This window comes from Convolutriloba macropyga, chromosome 7 (genome assembly GCF_964194025.1).
Source record: "Convolutriloba macropyga chromosome 7, txConMacr16.3, whole genome shotgun sequence".
NCBI classification, from domain to species: Eukaryota; Metazoa; Xenacoelomorpha; order Acoela; family Convolutidae; genus Convolutriloba; species Convolutriloba macropyga.
Window position 1 is genome coordinate 74,584,040 of NC_134474.1, and position 17,882 is coordinate 74,601,921.

Consider the following 17,882-nt stretch of genomic DNA (forward strand, 5'->3'; position numbering starts at 1 on the left):
TCCTTAAACATGCAGACTACACGACCATGCTTAAGTGCCTGATCTGTAAATGTTTCTTTGCTCAATATGCGTACGGCTTAGCAAAAACAAGCGCGACAAAAAGCCATCGACCAATATTCGTATGTAGCCTCAACGGATAGACAACAGTAACAGGCGTCGGTAGTGCAAGGGATTAGACTTGTGTCTGTGAAACGAGGGGCATCGGTTCGAGACCGAGTCGGTGCGAAGAATGGACTGTGGTTTTGGTCTCATAAATGGTGAATCTTGTTTTTCATCCACTACTGTGTTTCGTTCTTGCTCCCTTCTTTATTTCACTTCTTATTTATTCTTCTATATCTTCTAATATATTAAATGTAAGTCGCACTTGAACGCAATGGTTAACAACGCTCCTATCTTCACATGTTTTAACGATCCTTTAACATGCAGCCTACACGGCCATGCTTAAGTGACTGATCTGCAAATGTTTTTTTGCTCATTAAGCACAGCTTAAGAAAAAACAAGCGAGACTGAAAGCTATCGACCAATATTTTTCGTATGTAGCCAATTCAAGAGACAGCAGTAACAGGTGTCGGTAGCGCAAGGGATTAGACCTGTGGCTGTAAAGCGAGGGGTATCGGTTCGAGCCTGAGTCGGTGCCAGAATTGTACTGTTTTTTGTGTCATAAATGGTGAATCTTGTTTTTCAACCACTACTGTGGTTCCTTCTTGCTCTCTCCTTTATTTCCCTTCTTATTGATTCCTCTATATCTAATATATTAAAGGTAAGTCGCACTTGAACACAATGGTTAACAACGCTCCTATCTTCACGTGTTTTAGCGATCTTTAAACATGCAGCCTAATCGACCATATTTAAGTGCCTGATCTGTAAATGTTTTTTCGCTCATTAAGCATACGGCTAAGCAAAAACAAGCGAGACAAAAAGCCATCGACCAATTTTCGTATGTAGCCACAACGGATAGACAACAGTAACAGGCGTCGGTAGCGCAAGGGATTAGACCTGTGGCTGTGAAGCGAGGGGTATGGGTTCGAGCCTGAGTCCGTGCCAGAAATGTCCTCTGTTTTTTGTGTCATAAATGGTGAATCTTGTTTTTCATCCACTACTGTGTTTCTTTCTTGCTCCCTTCTTTAATTCCCTTCTTATTGATTCTTCTATATCTAATATTTTAAATGTACGTCGCACTTGAACGCAATGGTTAACAACGCTCCTATCTTCACGTGTTTTAGCGATCCTTAAACATGCAGACTACACGACCATGCTTAAGTGCCTGATCTGTAAATGTTTCTTTGCTCAATATGCGTACGGCTTAGCAAAAACAAGCGCGACAAAAAGCCATCGACCAATATTCGTATGTAGCCTCAACGGATAGACAACAGTAACAGGCGTCGGTAGTGCAAGGGATTAGACTTGTGTCTGTGAAACGAGGGGCATCGGTTCGAGACCGAGTCGGTGCGAAGAAGGAACTCTGTTTTTGGTCTCATAAATGTTGAATCTTGTTTTTCATCCACTACTGTCTCTCATTCTTGCTCGCGTCTTTATTTCCCTTCTTATTTATTCTTCTATATCTAATATATTAAATGTAAGTCGAAATTGAACACAATGGTTAACAACGCTCCTATCTTCACATGTTTTAGCAATCCTTTAACATGCAGCCTACACGGCCATGCTTAAGTGACTGATCTGCAAATGTTTTTTTTGCTCATTAAGCACAGCTTAAGAAAAAACAAGCGAGACTGAAAGCTATCGACCAATATTTTTTGTATGTAGCCAATTCAAGAGACAGCAGTAACAGGTGTCGGTAGCGCAAGGGATTAGACCTGTGGCTGTGAAACGAGGGGCATGGGTTCGAGCCTGAGTCGGTGCCAGAAATGGCCTCTGTTTTTTGTGTCATAAATGGTGAATCTTGTTTTTCATCCACTACTGTGTTTCCTTCTTGCTCCCTTCTTTATTTCCCTTCTTATTGATTCTTCTATATCTTCTAATATATTAAATGTAAGTCGCATTTGAACGCTATGGTTAGCAACGCTCCTATCTTCACGTGTTTTAGCGATCCTTAAACATGCAGCCTACACGACCATGCTTAAGTGCCTGATCTGTAAATGTTTTTATCGCTCATTAAGCATACGGCTTAGCAAAAACAAGCGAGACAAAAAGCCATCGACTAATATTCGTATGTAGCCACTACGGATAGACAATGGCAACAGGCGTCGGTAGCGCAATGGTTTGGACCTGTGACTGTGAAGAGAGGGGCCTGGGTTCGATCCCGAGTGGTGGAGGAAAAGGATGCATCGTTTACTGGGATACAAAATTCGGGAGTTGGTTGTCGTTTTCTTCCCCTCTTCATTTCTTTGTTTTTTTGTTACTTATATCTTCTTTTCGTTCTTTCTTTATTCCTTTGTCTTTTCTTTCTTTCTCCATTTCTTTCTCTCCCTCTCATCTATTATATTAAATGTAAGTCGCACTTGAACGCAATGTTTAGCAGGGCTCCTATGTTGGCATGTTTTAACGATCCTTAAGAATGCAGCCCACAAAATCATGCCTAAGAGCCTGCTCTGCAAATGTTTTTTTTCGCTCATTAATTATACGGCTTAGCAAAAACAAGCGAAACGAAGACATTGATAAAAATTTTGCTTATGTAGCCAGTACCGATTGACAACAGCAGCAGGCGTCTGTAGCGCAAGGGATTATACCTGTGGCTGTCAAGTGAGAGACATGGGTTCAAGCCCAAGTAGGGGCGGAAAAGGATGTATAATGTACTCGGAATTAAATTTGGGATTTGGTTGTCCTTTTCTTCCCTTCTGCGTTTCTGTTTTTTAAATTTATATATTCTTTTTGTTGTTTATTTATTCCTTCATCTTTTATTCCTTTCTCCATTTTTTTCTCTCCCCCTCATCTAATATATTGAATGTAAATTGCACTTGAGCGCAATGGTTAACAGCACTACTATCGTCAGATGTTGAACGACCCTTAAACATTCAGCATACACAACCACCACGCTTAAGCGTCTAATCTGTAATTGTGTTTTGCTCATTAAGCATACAGCTTAGCAAAAAGAAGAGAGACAAAAAAGTCATTGTCGAAAACTTTGCGTATGTAGCCAGTTCAACAGACAACCGCAACGGGCTTCAGTAGCGCAAGGGGATTAGACTATGGCTGTGAAGTGGGGGTCATGGATTCGAGCCCATGTTGGGGAGGAAAAGGATTTATAACTTACTGGGATAAAAAATGGTGAGTTGGTTGTCTTTTTCTTCCCTTCTTCATTTCTTTGCTTTAATTTGTTACTTGTATCCTCTTTTTGTTCTTTCTTTATTCCTTCATCTTTTGTTTCTTTCTCCATTTCATTCTCTCCCTCTCATCTGTTATATTAAATGTAAGTCGCACTTGAACGCAACGGTTATCACCGCTCCAGCTTCTGTTTTTTAGCTCAAAAATGGTGAATCTTGTTTTCGTTCTCGCTCCCTTCTTTATTTCCGTTCTTATTTATTCTTCTATATCTAATTATTAAATGTAAGTTGAACTTGAACGCTATGGTTAACAACGCTCCTATATTCACATGTTTTAACGATTCTTAAGCATGCAGCCTACATGATCATGCCTAAGTGCCTGATCTGCAATTTTTTTTTTCTCATTAAGCATACGGCTTAGCAAAAACAAGCGAGACGAAAAGCCATCGACCAATATTTTTCGAATGTATCCAGTTCAATAGACAACAGAAACAGGCGTCGGTAGCGCAATGGATTAGGCCTGTGGATGTGAAGAGAGGGGCATGGGTTCGATCCCGAGTCGTTGAGGAAAAGGATGCATCGTTTACTGGGATAAAAAATTGGTGAGTTGGTTGTCTTTTTCTTCCCCTGTTCATTTCTTTGTTTTTTTTTTACTTGTCTTCTTTTCATTCTTTCTTTATTCCTTTGTCTTTTCTTTCTTTCTCCATTTCTTTCTCTCCCTCTCATCTATTATATTAAATGTAAGTCGCACTTGAACGCAATGTTTAGCAGGGCTCCTATGTTGGCATGTTTTAACGATCCTTAAGAATGCAGCCCGCGCAATCATGCCTAAGAGCCTGCTCTGCAAATGTTTTTTTTTCAAGCCCAAGTAGGGGAGGAAAAGGATGTATGATGTGCTCGGAAATAAATTTGGGATTTGGTTGTAGAAGCTCGTTTTATGCAAATTCATTGCGCTCCTTTAACATAGCGCACCTTAATCACAGCAAAGCCAAAATTGTCGCTTAACCAAAAGTTGCTGTTAAATAAGGTAATGGACGCCAAAAATACTCGTCGGGAGCCTAAGAGGTAAGAGCTGTGGCTGTTAAACGAGGGGCAAGGGTTCGAACCCGAGTTGCCACGAAAAAATCCTATTTTTTTTTAAACCTGGTCGGATATGATTTTGTGATGCTTATGCAGGCTTGCTAGTTATTATTAAAATGTGTATCCAGCTATGTTTTTATCATGTCAGTTACTCTTATTATTAAGGTTCTCATAGTGCTATTATTCAGCTTTGACTTTCGTATTTAATTCTAAGTCAACTTATATCACGTGTTTTTTTGTTACTGGCTTTACTACCTCAATTAAACGGAATGAAGATTTTTTAAATAAATTTGCGCAATATAATGAATTCAGTGGAGTTGAATGGAGCGAAATTAGGAAGTTGGATAACTTGGAAACCCCTGGTTAATAAGCAAAACATGTTTTGATACCAGGACGCAAGTCATTTAAAGCATCGACAAGTCATGTAACTCGTTACATTTTATCATCCCCTCACCACATCCTCTCGCGTCCTCCTTTTTTTATCATTCCAAGTGATATTGATTGTCAGGAGTGGAGTGTGAGTGAGGTGAGTGATGCTCTGATGAGTGCTTTCTGCCAGGACAGAGTGGCCTTTGTCAAACTCCTCCTCCACAACGGAGTAGATGTACAAAAGTTCCTCACCTTCAGGGCTCTAGAGCAACTCTACAACTCAAGCAGAACAACTCCAAACTCAATGCTCGCAAAATTGCTCAAAGAAGTCAAGGTCAGTCTATATTAAAGTTTCCCTTGGCATTATTGTTTACGGTTGTTGAACCGCTTATAGCGCCTTAGTTTGGCGCTTGATGGCTTTTTTTCGTCATCCAAATTATTATAGCTGCGAAGCTGTAAGCTGAGCGTAGCTATATTGCGGTGCTCTTGGTTTTTTACAATTCAAAGAATTTGAATTGTATTGGGGCGCTGTCTTTTTTTTTAAAGATCTGTTCACACATTTTCATGATTTTTGAAGTCAAATTGGAGTAGTGATTTTGGTCACGCCGAAACAGGAAGTGGAGCGAAAAAGCGAGCGGTTTTGCGGCGTGAAATTTTTTTGCTCTAAATTTAAAGTAGAGTGAGAAAACCGTGTTTGAACAAAAATTCGCTTTCTCGCTAGTGGTTTTTTGTTCACATGCGGCAATTTCACTTCGATTTTTACTGTTTTTTCAATTTTTTGGATCGGATTTTTTTTCTAAATGGTTTTCCCAATCCATTCATAGTCCGTTCTAGGTCTAGTTTTCTGTTTAGTCAATGAAAATTCTTTGAATTGTACGTCAGGACTTGTCCTGCTATGTTTTTTTGTTTCGTCGTCTGACGCTTCATTTTCGTTTTACATTTGTTCTAGAACATTCTGTCTCGTCACTGCTTAAATGGCTTTTTCGCGCTTGATTTCACGCTTTCTGCGTGACCTAAATTGCGGTTATTCAGAAACAGAATCTGTTCCTAAAACAAAGTTGATTGTAACAAAACAGATTGTATGGTCCGACAGCCGAGTGGTTAAGGCGACTGGCTGTTAATCCGGAGATCGCCGGTTCGAGACGCGACAGGGAAAAAATTTTTGCACCCAAAAACAACCTCCTTTGAAATAAACTTGTAAGTTTTATAGGCGGCGGCGATAACTATTATCAACTCACTTCTGTATCTTTTTCCATCTGTATTTTACGGCACGCAAGTCTATTTCGCAGCTATTCCGGCAATCTGCCGGCTATGTTTTTCGATTTCACTCATTTCCAAAACTGCAACGTCCAATTTTTTGGCGGTCAATGTATAGGGTTGTGAATAAAAGAGGGCGATCTTTACTTCCGTACTCCAATAGAGTAATATAAAAAAGTTTCTACCAGTTTGGCCATTATTTTGTTGATTTTCGTATAATTTGCAATGACTTTCTGGCTTTTTTTTGGTTATTAGGAACTATGTTTTTTAAAATCTTTATGGCTATTTCACTTCAAGTTGGCCTCAACTGTTGAGCTTACAAAAGTCTTTTCGATTTAAGACAAATTGTCGATTTTTTTACAAATAGTCGGCAATCCAATCTGTTGAATCTTTTTGCCAACTTTATTTGCCCTTGAAGAAATAGAGACCATTTTAAACTGATCTCGCAATAAGCGGGGGCATGGGATCAGTCAGGAGAAACATGTGACCGTAATTGATTTCATTTACTTTAACTTCTCTCGAAAGCTTTTCTTCAACTTGCGTTTTTGTTTATTCACTAAATCGAAAATACCTTTGGGTTTTTTCTCAAACAAAACAATGACCACTTATCAAAATTTCGAGATATTTGTTAAAAAACAAAGTTTTGTCTTAAATTTGCAAGTTATTCGTGTCCTTTTCAAACATTGTCGTTTTTTCCGGAATTACCCGCTACTGCTTGCTATTATTACATAATCATCTCCAAAGTTACCTACCACTCTTGTTGTCGACCACATGTAATCTTAAAAATTTCTGAGAGTTCAATTGACGAATTGGATATATGATGTCAGTGTCTGCTGTTTTGAGATCAAAAGGGGCAATCTTTGAGCAAAACAGCAATTTTGCGATCAATTTTTTAAATTTTTTGATTGACTGTTTTTTTCTGCGTTGGCGTCATTGAGGACGGAAACCCTTGCGCTTCTTCCGAAAATGTCTGGATGATTTAAATTTGCTCTCGATCCAAGATTGAAGGAATTATTGTAAACGTGTGCGTCTTCTCTATGCAAAACTCTTGCGATACCATTTTTGCGCTTTTGTTCAAGAACATTTTTGACTTCTCGAGTGATTTCACGCTTCTCTTCATCAATGGCGCTCATTCCTAAGTAATGTTTGTTGCTGAAGTTACAACCATTTTACCTTGATATAGGGCCTAATAGCCCTGTGGTTGGTGAAGGTTATATGGTTAGGACTCCCGAGGTCGAAGGTTGGAATCACACCCAGGGCCCAAGTTCTTGCACCCATAAACAAAAAAATCAGCTACAGCCCTGGAATTGAATTGCCCGCCTGTGGTTTGAAAGCAATTTGTTCGACGTTAGTGGGTTGGTGTTTAAGATTATGACATCCTCTTTTTAAATTGGACTTTAAATTGAATATTATACTTGGTTGCAGAAGTTGAGAAAGAAATCCTAACCTCTTGTTTTTTCTGGATTATTATCTTTACTAATTAAAGTACTTCATTCAATCTTCGTGTTTTACAACTGTTGACAAGTGTCTCGTGGAGACAAATCTAATGCATTGATCTTTTGCAATTTTTCGCTTATTGCCAACTTATCCTATTTCTGCCCAGCGGTTCCTGCTTTGACGCTTATACAAACAATTGAGTAGGTATTAGATGAATTTTATTCAAATAATTTACAATGTTTATGGGATACACCACCAGTCCTTGGTTAATTGGTTTTGCGTTCAACTGGGAAAAACATGTAAGTTTTAGCATTAATAATTTGATGACTTAAATGAAGCTCTGACTGTTCTGGAAAACTTCTTTGTTTTTGGTTTCAGAATTAAACTATGTGTAAAGTGCTATCGGTCTTGCTTCTCGAATAGAACAGAAGTTGCTGATTAAATTTCTGCTTCTGCTGTCCGAGCCAAATTTTTGCAAATGAAGAAAAATCTTTTTTTGAATTCTTAATTTTATTGCAATTATTATGAAAATGAATTTTGGCTGAGAAAATCTAGCTTCAGTTAATTATAAGTTAAGAAGTTTTTGTAAATAAAATTTTTTCTATTAGTTGTCGTCTTTTCAATTGAAATTTTGACCTCGCTCTTCTAGTTGACACAAATTGGGCTAAGATTGAGAACAAGAGGGATCGGAACATTGTGCGTCTGCTGAGTCTCCTTGTTTAGTTTTCCTTTTCTTTATACTTGTTTTCATTTCTTTTTATTCCAAACGTGAATTCACAAAGTATAACGAGTTGCTTAAATTTTAATTGCTCTCCAATAAATCGGTTGTGTTTACATTCAATAAATCTGTAATTAAATTATTACATTCGAGGAAGCTTCCTAATAGGGGGCACGGGAAATAATCGCGGCTATTTTCTTACAAGTTTGCGAATATATTTTTTATGTCATTTGTAGTTTATTTTCATGCATTGCTGATAAGTGACCTCAATCAATTGGAAATCAGCAAAAAGCAGCCTTGAGTTTCTGTCAGAAAGTTTATCTGTTATTGTTTTGTACACAGTACGTTAATTTTGATTGCTCGTTTTTGAGATTGATTGCTAGTGGAACAACAATAAATACAAATAGCTTCTGACCTCTTGAAAAAGGAGGCTCAATCGATCAAACTTTGGACTTCCTTCAAGCAACTTGATGAGGATGTGGTTTTGGAGTTAAGTAGTTTAATTTATGAAAGAAGAATTAGTAAACACATGAGTACATGCGTCGTCTTATGTGATGATAAGATGTGAAACACTTTGGATAACGTTTGATGCGTTAGATAACTTGGTGGTATTTTGTGAATAACGTTATAATTTGGTTGTGTCTGTTAAGCAACCTAACAAGGGTTTTTGAATAATTAGAAGTTTTGGGTGAATGTTAAACGTGTGATGTTTGCTGCTGTGTAGCGTACCAAGAGATACGCTCCTCTCAGGGACGAGGTATGTTTACTACTCTTACTACCTCTACTATTTCTACTACAGATAAGGTAGATGAACTTTTGTGAGTGACATAGAATGTTAGAGATACTCTGATATGGTAGACAGGATTGCTGCATGACGTTACAAATTTACAAATCACCAACATCAATTTTCTATATTCTCATCTCAGTAGAAAACAATTGGTTTGAACTGTTTCTTAAATCCCTGTAGATTTAGAAAAAAACCACATCTGTAATGATTCGGCTCCGAGTTATGTTCAAAGCCCAAATTGGCAATTTGATGTTGTTAATTGTTGAAATTTGGCAAAGTAGCATGTGAAAGTGGCAGGTATTGTAAGCGTTAGATGGCCATGGGGGGAGGGGTTTGGGAGGGAGGCAGAATGGATCCATATAACCCTTAGTACGGTGTGCAGCCTTAGTAGTAGATGAACTCAATCATGCTGGGCCACTATCACCCCTAAACGTGAACACTTGATGTACATAGAAACGAGAAACAGATCTGAGATGCTAACTAACCGCGTGTCTTTTTATAGCTGCGAAGCTGTAAGCTGAGCGAAGCTATATTGCGGTGCTCTTGGTTTTTTACGACTCGAAGAGGAGTATTGGTTTTCTTAAGGTTTTTTTTTTTACCGGAAGTACTATTCGTTCAGACGCTGTTTTGACCTAAAAGCGAAAGTGAGAAAAATTGCCGTGTGAACTAATTTTTTCTGAGCGAGAGAAGTGTTTTGATCATGCGCTGCGTTTAGTGAATGACTTTTTGACTTTGAAAAGTAGTTTTTGACTGAATGGCACATATAGATAACCGTTTTTAGCCGTTTTTTTCGTCTAAGTGGCCCATTTTTTGCTTGGAATTTGGTTTTTTGTAGAAATGATTTTTATTCGATGCTATATTGAAATGTAAACTTTGGAAATTAGTAGCACAGTGTTTTTCAGAGCCTGAAAACGCGTTTCAAGTTCAAAATTGGCATAAATTTCTTGATTTTTTAATTAATTTTTGGCTTTTTTCCTATTATTTTCTTCATTTTTGGATCTTTTAGCCGTCTTTTTGTCAAGGATCAGGCAATATGACAACTTCCCGTTGACAATTCATATACTCGATGCCTCTTTTTACCTCGATGTAATTTTGTTTTATAAAATTGTACATATGCTAATCCGATTTTGGTAATTTTTTTCCTATTTTTCTGTTTTTTGTCTGTATTTTGGTTTTAATTACTAGAAATATTCTTTTTGTGCAACATGAGGGGCTTTAGTTTCGTTTCGATAAAAACGTCAATAATTTTTTAGCGTTAAATTTTTGAAAAACAGTTAAATTTTTTTTATAAATGCAGTCCTAAAAATTTTTTGACCTTTTTTCAAAATCTTTCAATATTTTGCATGTGATTTCTGCTTTTTCTTTTTTTGATCTGTTCAGGAGGATAGATTTTTGTCTCGGATGTATCGTTGTATTTTCTATGTCTCGAATGCTGAAAAATGGAATGGTGTTAGTTTTTCTTGTTTTTTTAAATTTGATTTTTAAACTTTCAAAACTTGTAAACTTTGATTTGAACTTTCAAAAATCAAGAATTAGTCTTTGTTACGGTGTTCCTTACATTGTGTCCATATTGTTCACATTCTAGCTGGTATCATTCTAGCTCTGTCTTGGCACCGACATTTATACTGGTTTTATTGATTTTTTCAGTTATTAACAAATTGAATTATTCCGGCTTTTTCTTAGATTTTCGTCATTTCTTTGGGTTGCAATTGATTTTATTCAACATATGGCAGTACTAAGAGTTTACTAGAAAGCCTTTTCCAGAATTGCTACTTATTACTTTTTATTGTATTTTTTTCCGACCTTGGTATTGTTCTTAAACATTTTTTTGCCTTTAAATATTACTCGGTTGCTTTTCTATGATTATTTTAATTTAGTTTCGTAAATTATTATTATCTGCCGTTTGCTTTAGTGATCTTTTTGAGATAAGAATCATGAATTATTTGAGCGCAGTTGATAGCCCTGTCAGCTGTTAACTTAATTTAGTTTCTAAGTTATTATTATCTGATTTTTAATTTAGTTTTGTAACGGCTGCTCTCCTATCAAAGTCAAGGAAAACTTTACACCGCCCAGTTCGTTTCAGCGGTTTCAAATCTGTCCGGATATTGTGTTTTTGCAGTTAACTTTTGTGAACTGTATATCCGCTATATTGTAGATTATCGTTGCATTACTTGTTGCTCAATTACTTCTGATAACTAATCGCTCAGCTTTGCTGTATGACAAACTTGTTTCTCTCAGAATAACAAAATAATTCAAATTGAAACAATCAAAATTTTGTTGAGTTTTGGTTAATAACTCAAGTTATAAACCGAATTTAGGAATTTCCGTTCCTACAAATTGTAGCCCTATAATCTGGCTATAAATTATGCAAAGTTTCAACCTGCTGCAGTTAACAGTTGTTAAACGGGCAGTTTTACCATTTGCAAATTTAATAATAATAATTTTTCTAAATTCAAAGTTAACAAGTCTCTCTATTGGTTTCAATAACAACCAATGTTGAACTAGAGTAGGCTTCGTTAAAGCCAGTAAGAGAAACTGACTTTATGCTTTGCACAAAGTTTCTCTTACTTAGGAACTTCGTTCCTTCAGAAAGAAAGTTTTGAGAATATCAAAGTTAATTCTCTTTTCACAAGTCAAAGTAAAGTTAAAACTGTACAATCACTAATATGATCTACAGAAACAAGACACGATAACAAGTAATTTACCGCTCAAGAAAGTGTGCTTCAATACGCACTGTATGTCAGTTTAATAAGACAAAATTAACGAGTTTCACCTAATTTTTGGTAGTTTTTCAAACTCCTTTTATGCTGCTAGTCACGTGGATTTACATGTCAAATTCAACTGTTGATTGGTTGTAGATAATAATGTCGACAGAATGTGAACACTTTTCCATAACGTCACTTTTTCAGTGTAAATTTGATGTCATGGGAAATTTGTTAACCATGTAGAAGTTTTGTCGAATATTCTGTATCAATAACAGGTTGATTCGCAATCCAATCACAAAGAATCTGATGCGATATTGTTAAGTCGTAGTATTGTTTTGCTGGTGGTTGAGGTATTTCGAGTTTGAGTTATAGTTTGACTTCATGAATGACGATTACGTACTAATAATAGTTGCTAAATATAAATGTTGAACAAAATGAACAAATCCGTTTGGCTTCGATAGAATGTAGCATTAAATTTCGCTTGTCACACTATTCTAAACTGAACAGCTTGAAATGACCTTGAAGCGCTATTCAATTTGATTTCTGAGTTGTTAACTCAGCCGCAATATCGCCGGCCCTGTTTTCCATCGCGAAAACATCTTTTCCAGGTAGTACTGGAGCGAGCTTCACTACTGGTCTCTTGTACACTCCGTCGTTCGTTCGAACTATAGCTGATCGAATCACACCGTCAGACCCATCGATGGTCTCCGTAACTCGACCTAGGTTGTAATATCCACGCTTATTGCTGTCTTCGATCAACCAAACGAGATCGCCTTCTTTAAGGGTTTCGTTCGCTGTAGATCGCCATTTTTGTCGATTATTCAGAGTTGGCAGATATTTTTTCCGAAATCTGTCCCATATGAGATTTGCATAGGCTTGAGTTTGTCGAAAGAGCTTTCGATGATCGACAAATTCCTCCGCGCATGGTAGGTAGGGTAAGCAAACGTTCTTGTTGCCAAGCAAGAAGTGATTGGGAGTCAATGCTTCTAAGTCATTAGCATCTGAACTGACTGGAGTCAAAGGTCTTGCATTCAGAGTCTGCTCAACGATGCACATCGTTGTTGAAAGAACGTCCTCGGTGACTGATCTGTTCCCCAACACTGCATACATTGCTTTCTTGCAACTTCTCACCAACCGCTCCCATACTCCTCCAAAGTGAGGTGCTGCGGGTGAGTTGAACTTCCATCTGATCCCTCGTTGAATTAGATGTTCTTCGATCCCTTCTTTGTTCCATGCCGCAACGTGCTCTGCAAATTCTCTTCCAGCTCCAACAAAGTTTGTCCCATTGTCGCTGATGATCGTATTCGGTTTGCCTCTTCGAGCAATAAATCTCATTATTGCATTGAGACAACTATCTGTGTCCAACTTAGGTACCACTTCTATATGCACCGCTCTCATAGTTAGACAAGTAAAGAGACAACACCATCGCTTTTCATTTCTTCGCCCAATCTTCACAATGAAAGGGCCAAAGTAGTCGACTCCAACATTTGTAAAAGCTGTAGAAGCATCTAACCGCTCTTCGGGTAGATCTGCCATCACTGGTGCTATCGTTTGTGCTCTGCCCTTTCTGCAGGTAATGCACTTGTTCTTGATTGATCTTAAGGCGTTCCGTATGCCTAGGATCCACATCTTCTGCTGAACAATGTTTCTTACATGCTCAGTGCCTTCGTGTTGATTGTCCTTGTGCTCGTTTCGCAAGAATAATTCAACCGCATGATGTTTCCAATGTAGCAAAATTGGATGCTTTGCATTGAAGTCCAATTGACTTTTGCCTATTCTGCCTTTGGCTCGAATAAGTCCTTCTTCATCTATAAAGGGTGAGAATTGTAGAATTTTGCTGATTTTTGGAATTTCCTTTTCAGCTTTGAGAGACTTCATCTCTTCACCAAACTGTTCTTGTTGTAGTAGCTTGAAGATTGTTGCCTTTGCTTTTTCTCTTTCTTCAATGTTGACTACGAGTGTTGCAGGTTTGTCTTTGTTCAATGCTCGCTGTACGTATGCCACTGTATTTACTAGTCTGTTGAAGTTACTGAATCGTTCCCACTGGATAACAGCTTTCTTCTCTTCAGCCTGTATCATGAATACTGATGAGGGTATATTCTCTTCATCTGATGCAAAGATTAGGTTCACTTGCTTCGGCCATTCACTTTCTGGTCGCTTCAACCAGGCCGGCCCAGTGAGCCACTCACTTCTCTTGAGTTCCTCAATGTTGATTGCTCTGGTGCCAATGTCCGCTGGGTTGTTGATACCGCTCACATGTTTCCACTGTGAAACATCAGTTGTATCTAGTATCTCAGCTACTCGATTGGCCACAAACACTTGTTGTTTGCGATGGGAACTGTGTATCCACTGCAATACCGTAGTTGAGTCTGATCAAAAACTGCAACTATTTATCCTCATTTCATGTTCCTTGACTATCTGTTCTTTCAACCTCACTGCCATGACTGCCGCTTGCAACTCCAATCGTGGTATTGAAAGATGCCTCATCGGTGCCACTCTGCATTTTCCAATGACAAATGCTAAGTCAGCTGAGTATTCTTTTGGTTGTGAACGTAGATAGGCCACTGCACACATGTGTCTTCAGATGCGTCAGCAAACACATGAAGTTCGGTTTTATCCCTCTCTCTGTTGAAGTATCTTCTATCGATGCTGGTTTCAGCCACTATTGGAAGTTGTTCTTTCCATCTCAGGAATTCTTCTTCTTCACTAGGCTCCACTTCGTTGTCCCAATGTTGTCCATTCTTAGTCCAGATGCCTTTCAGAAGTCGTCTCATATGAACACTGAACGGAGCAAACAATCCGATCGGGTCGAATACTGAAGATACCAGTGACAGAGTCTTCCTCTGGGTTATAGGTGCTTCCACTTCCTTGTTTGTACCTCTGCATACTTGAAGACTGTCATCAGTAACGGTCCATTGTAGTCCTAGCACTGAAGATCCCTCCGTACTGGGTTCCACTTCGACTTGCTTCGTGTTGCTGATTGACTTCAAGTCTTCTGGGATTGCTTTGGCAACTGCATCGTTGTTGCTTATCCACTTCTTCAATTCAAATCCATGTTGTGAGAGAAGAGGTTGTAGTTGATTGAAGACTTCAATTGCTTCTTCAGAGGTTTCTACCGATTTGATGAAATCGTCCATGTAGAAGTTGTTTTGTATTGCCTTTGCTGCAATTGGATACTCTTTTTCGTTGTCCAGTCCCACTCGCTTGAGAGCATAGTTCGCGCAAGTTGGAGAACTCTTAGCTCCAAATACGTGACGCTGATATTCGTATATCTGAACAGGTTCGTTAGTTCTTGGACGCCATAAAAACCTCAAGCAACTTCTATCCTGTTCAGGAACTTGCACTTGTAGAAACATCGATTCGATGTCGGCTGTTAGGGCTATTGGTCCTTCACGGAATCTGAAAATTGTTCCAATCAAGCCATGTAGCAGATCAGGTCCTGCTAGTAGCTTGTCATTTAGGCATACTTCTTTGTACTTTGATGCGGCATTGCAAACACGTCTTACTTTGCCAGGCTTGTTCGGGTTTAGCACTGGATGGTGTGGCAAATGCCATTCTTTCCCGAAGGTGCCTTTCACTTCGGACTCGTCCAATATCTTTACGAATCCCTTTTCTACATCTGTATCTATTGACTGTTGATACAAATTCTTCAGGTTTGGGTCCCTTTGGAATCTTCGCTCCAGTGAGTAAAGCTGACCCAAGGCTGAGCTGTAGTTGTTCGGTAGGTTTGGCTCTGGTTCACTCCACAGCATTCCCACTTCGTACCGCTCGCCTGTGAACTTTGTCGTACTCTCTAGCATCTTTTGTGCCTGCAGTTCCTTCTTTGACTGACTGGCGACGTTGATTTTGGAAGCATAGGTTTCTATGTCCCACCAGGTTTGAATATTCTCAGCCACTTTCACATCTTCAGTGAAGGCGAAATGACATACATTTTGTCTTCTTTTGCCCGTCATGGGTCCACTGACTACCCATCCTAGCTCTGTTAGAACGGCGAAAGGTTCACTTCGTGTTCCTATCTTATAGTCCAATGGGCGTTGTAGCTCATAAGCATCTTGACCAAGGATGATGCCAACTTCCATCAAGTTGAAGCTTTTGTTGGGTAAAACACTCAAGTGGTTGAAGCTTTGCTTCAGCTTATTGTAGTTGTAGTTTGTGTTTCCCAAGGAGATTGACGGGTGTGCAAACGCTTCGATTGAATGCACCTTTGAATGTAGTCCCTTTATTTTGAGAGGAACCTTTTCTGTCTTCAGATCCTTCGTTCCGTGTATGCCAGCTATGTTGAGCGTCACATCGGTGCCTTGGGCTCGTAACTTCTCTTGCACACTTTGATCGATGAATGAAACCGTTGATCCACTATCGAGGAAAGCATATGTGTTCAGCCTGTTGCCACCGCTCTGTATTGAGACAGGAACTATCTGAAGAAAGCTAGTAACTTCGTTACTCTGGTTGATTGTTGCTGCGCTTACGTTGACTGCGCGATTGCCCTCGTCCATTTGGTTTTCTGTGTGTAGCAATCGCTTGTGCTTCTTGATGCGTCCATTGATGCCGCACGCATTGACTTTACAATCTTTGATTGCATGTCCTTTGCCTAGACATCCGTAACATAAGCGTTGCTTTCTCACTGCTGCGTACCGATCATTCACACTCATGTTCCTGAATAGTGGACAGTTCCATATTTTATGAGTGCCATCAGCTAGCGGACAGTGATCACTTTGCATTTGCTTCGTTTCTTTCACGTTGGAACTTGCACTGAAGTTCGACGTTTTCGAGAACCGTTTGTCTCTATTTGTGCTTCTTCGGTCTTCTTCTCTTCGCTCTCCCTTGAAAGCTGAAAACCCTTCGTGCACGAATGCTATCCTTGATAGCCATTTTTCAAACATAATCAGATCAGGCCAATCTTCATCTTTATCATCAACGTTTAGAACCACCACTTCTCTTTGAGAACTTGGGGTAGCTTATCTACTGCCATATACAGTGTCGAGCTTGATTGCAGATCACCAATCTGCTTGTACTCTTTGAGCACATTCACAAAGTTCGAAACAATAACTGAGAAACTGATCAGACCTGTTGAGTCGTGTGGTTTAACCTGACTTGCTTTGCGGAGACTCTCCAGTTGTGCATCAATGATCACATGAGGCCTTCCAAATTTCCTCTCCAGAATGCTCCATGCAGCACCATAGAACTGTCCAGAATAGCCCATTCCAGAGATTGCTGACCTTGCCTTGCCTGTCAGTAGAGTCTTCAGATGGCTCATCTTCTCTGAGTCTGGTATTGGTCGTTGATCCACTGTAGCAATGAACATACTAGACCACTCCGGCCATTCGAGAGGGTTCCCGTCGAAGTTGTTCAACTTCAGCTTTGGTAGGCTACTACTACCTGAATAGCCAGTGTTGTATCGCAATAGACCAGCTCTGGGGGAAACGTCTCGGTCTTCAACACTTGAGGATCGGTCTCGTGAACTGCGATATCGTGAGAAGTGACTTTGCCTGTTCACTTCAGGGGTTACTTCGAAGCGAGCTGTTGATCGATCTGGTGTTAGAAGGTTGTCGATCATGCTGGCCCAGTCTGAGACGTCTCTCTTCTTTGGGGTCCAGTTGAAGGGTGATTTGTCGCGAGCACCAGTTGATTGGGAACGAGCATCATCGTTCTCTAATGCTGTTCTCTTCACTTTGCGCTCTAGCTCACGCTCTTCCTCCAGCAGTTGATGCTTGGTTTCCAGTTCCTTCATTTGCATTTCCAGCTCTAGCCTCCTTCGCTCAAACCGTGCTTGTTCGAGTCGCATCTTGGTTTCGAATTCGATATCGAATTTCTTCATCCTTTCCTCTCGCCTTTGCTTTGCTGAAGATGTTTCCGAAACATTCTCCGTCTCATGGCCACTTGCTGTTGCTCCATTTTGCACTGTTTGAGCAACTGGGTTGTCTGTTGGGTAGTTGTTGTTGCCCTCGCTGTCGTTCACTGCTTGGGTCGCGTTATTTTGCTCTGCATTCATTGCTGGTTGCGTGCCTTTGCTTATATATGCAAGCCAATGATAGTCCAAACTTGCTTTGCACTCCCTTGCTTCTTTCAGATGCTCTTCAACGAAATTAGCTTGATAGGGCACAAGCTTGTTTCGACGCTGCAGTTGCTTGGGTATTTCTTCCTCTAGAAGGTGAACAGTCTGTTGGTAGAGGACCTTTAGTTTGTTGGGTCGATCTGAATCTTCAATTATTTTGTAGCCAAGACCTGTTTTGGTGTTGACTTCTTCCCGTAAATCTTGGAGCTTCTTGTCGTACCTTTGAGCTGTTGATTGAAGCTCCTCTCTGCTGATT

At 39.4% G+C, this 17,882-nt stretch overlaps 1 protein-coding gene across 4 annotated transcripts in view; it reads left to right on the forward strand.

Moving 5' to 3' along the window:
- The window catches only part of LOC142343325 (transient receptor potential cation channel subfamily M member 1-like), a 100,246-nt gene that overhangs the window by 32,151 nt on the left and 50,213 nt on the right, over nucleotides 1–17,882 (forward strand). For 3 of the 4 annotated variants that reach the window (XM_075395160.1, XM_075395161.1, XM_075395162.1), the window contains 2 exons: nucleotides 4,810–5,004; nucleotides 8,807–8,839. In XM_075395160.1, coding sequence (XP_075251275.1) covers nucleotides 4,810–5,004; nucleotides 8,807–8,839 — 228 coding nt within the window. The remainder of the gene's footprint in view (nucleotides 1–4,809; nucleotides 5,005–8,806; nucleotides 8,840–17,882) is intronic. The other variant, XM_075395163.1, reaches the window with a different exon arrangement.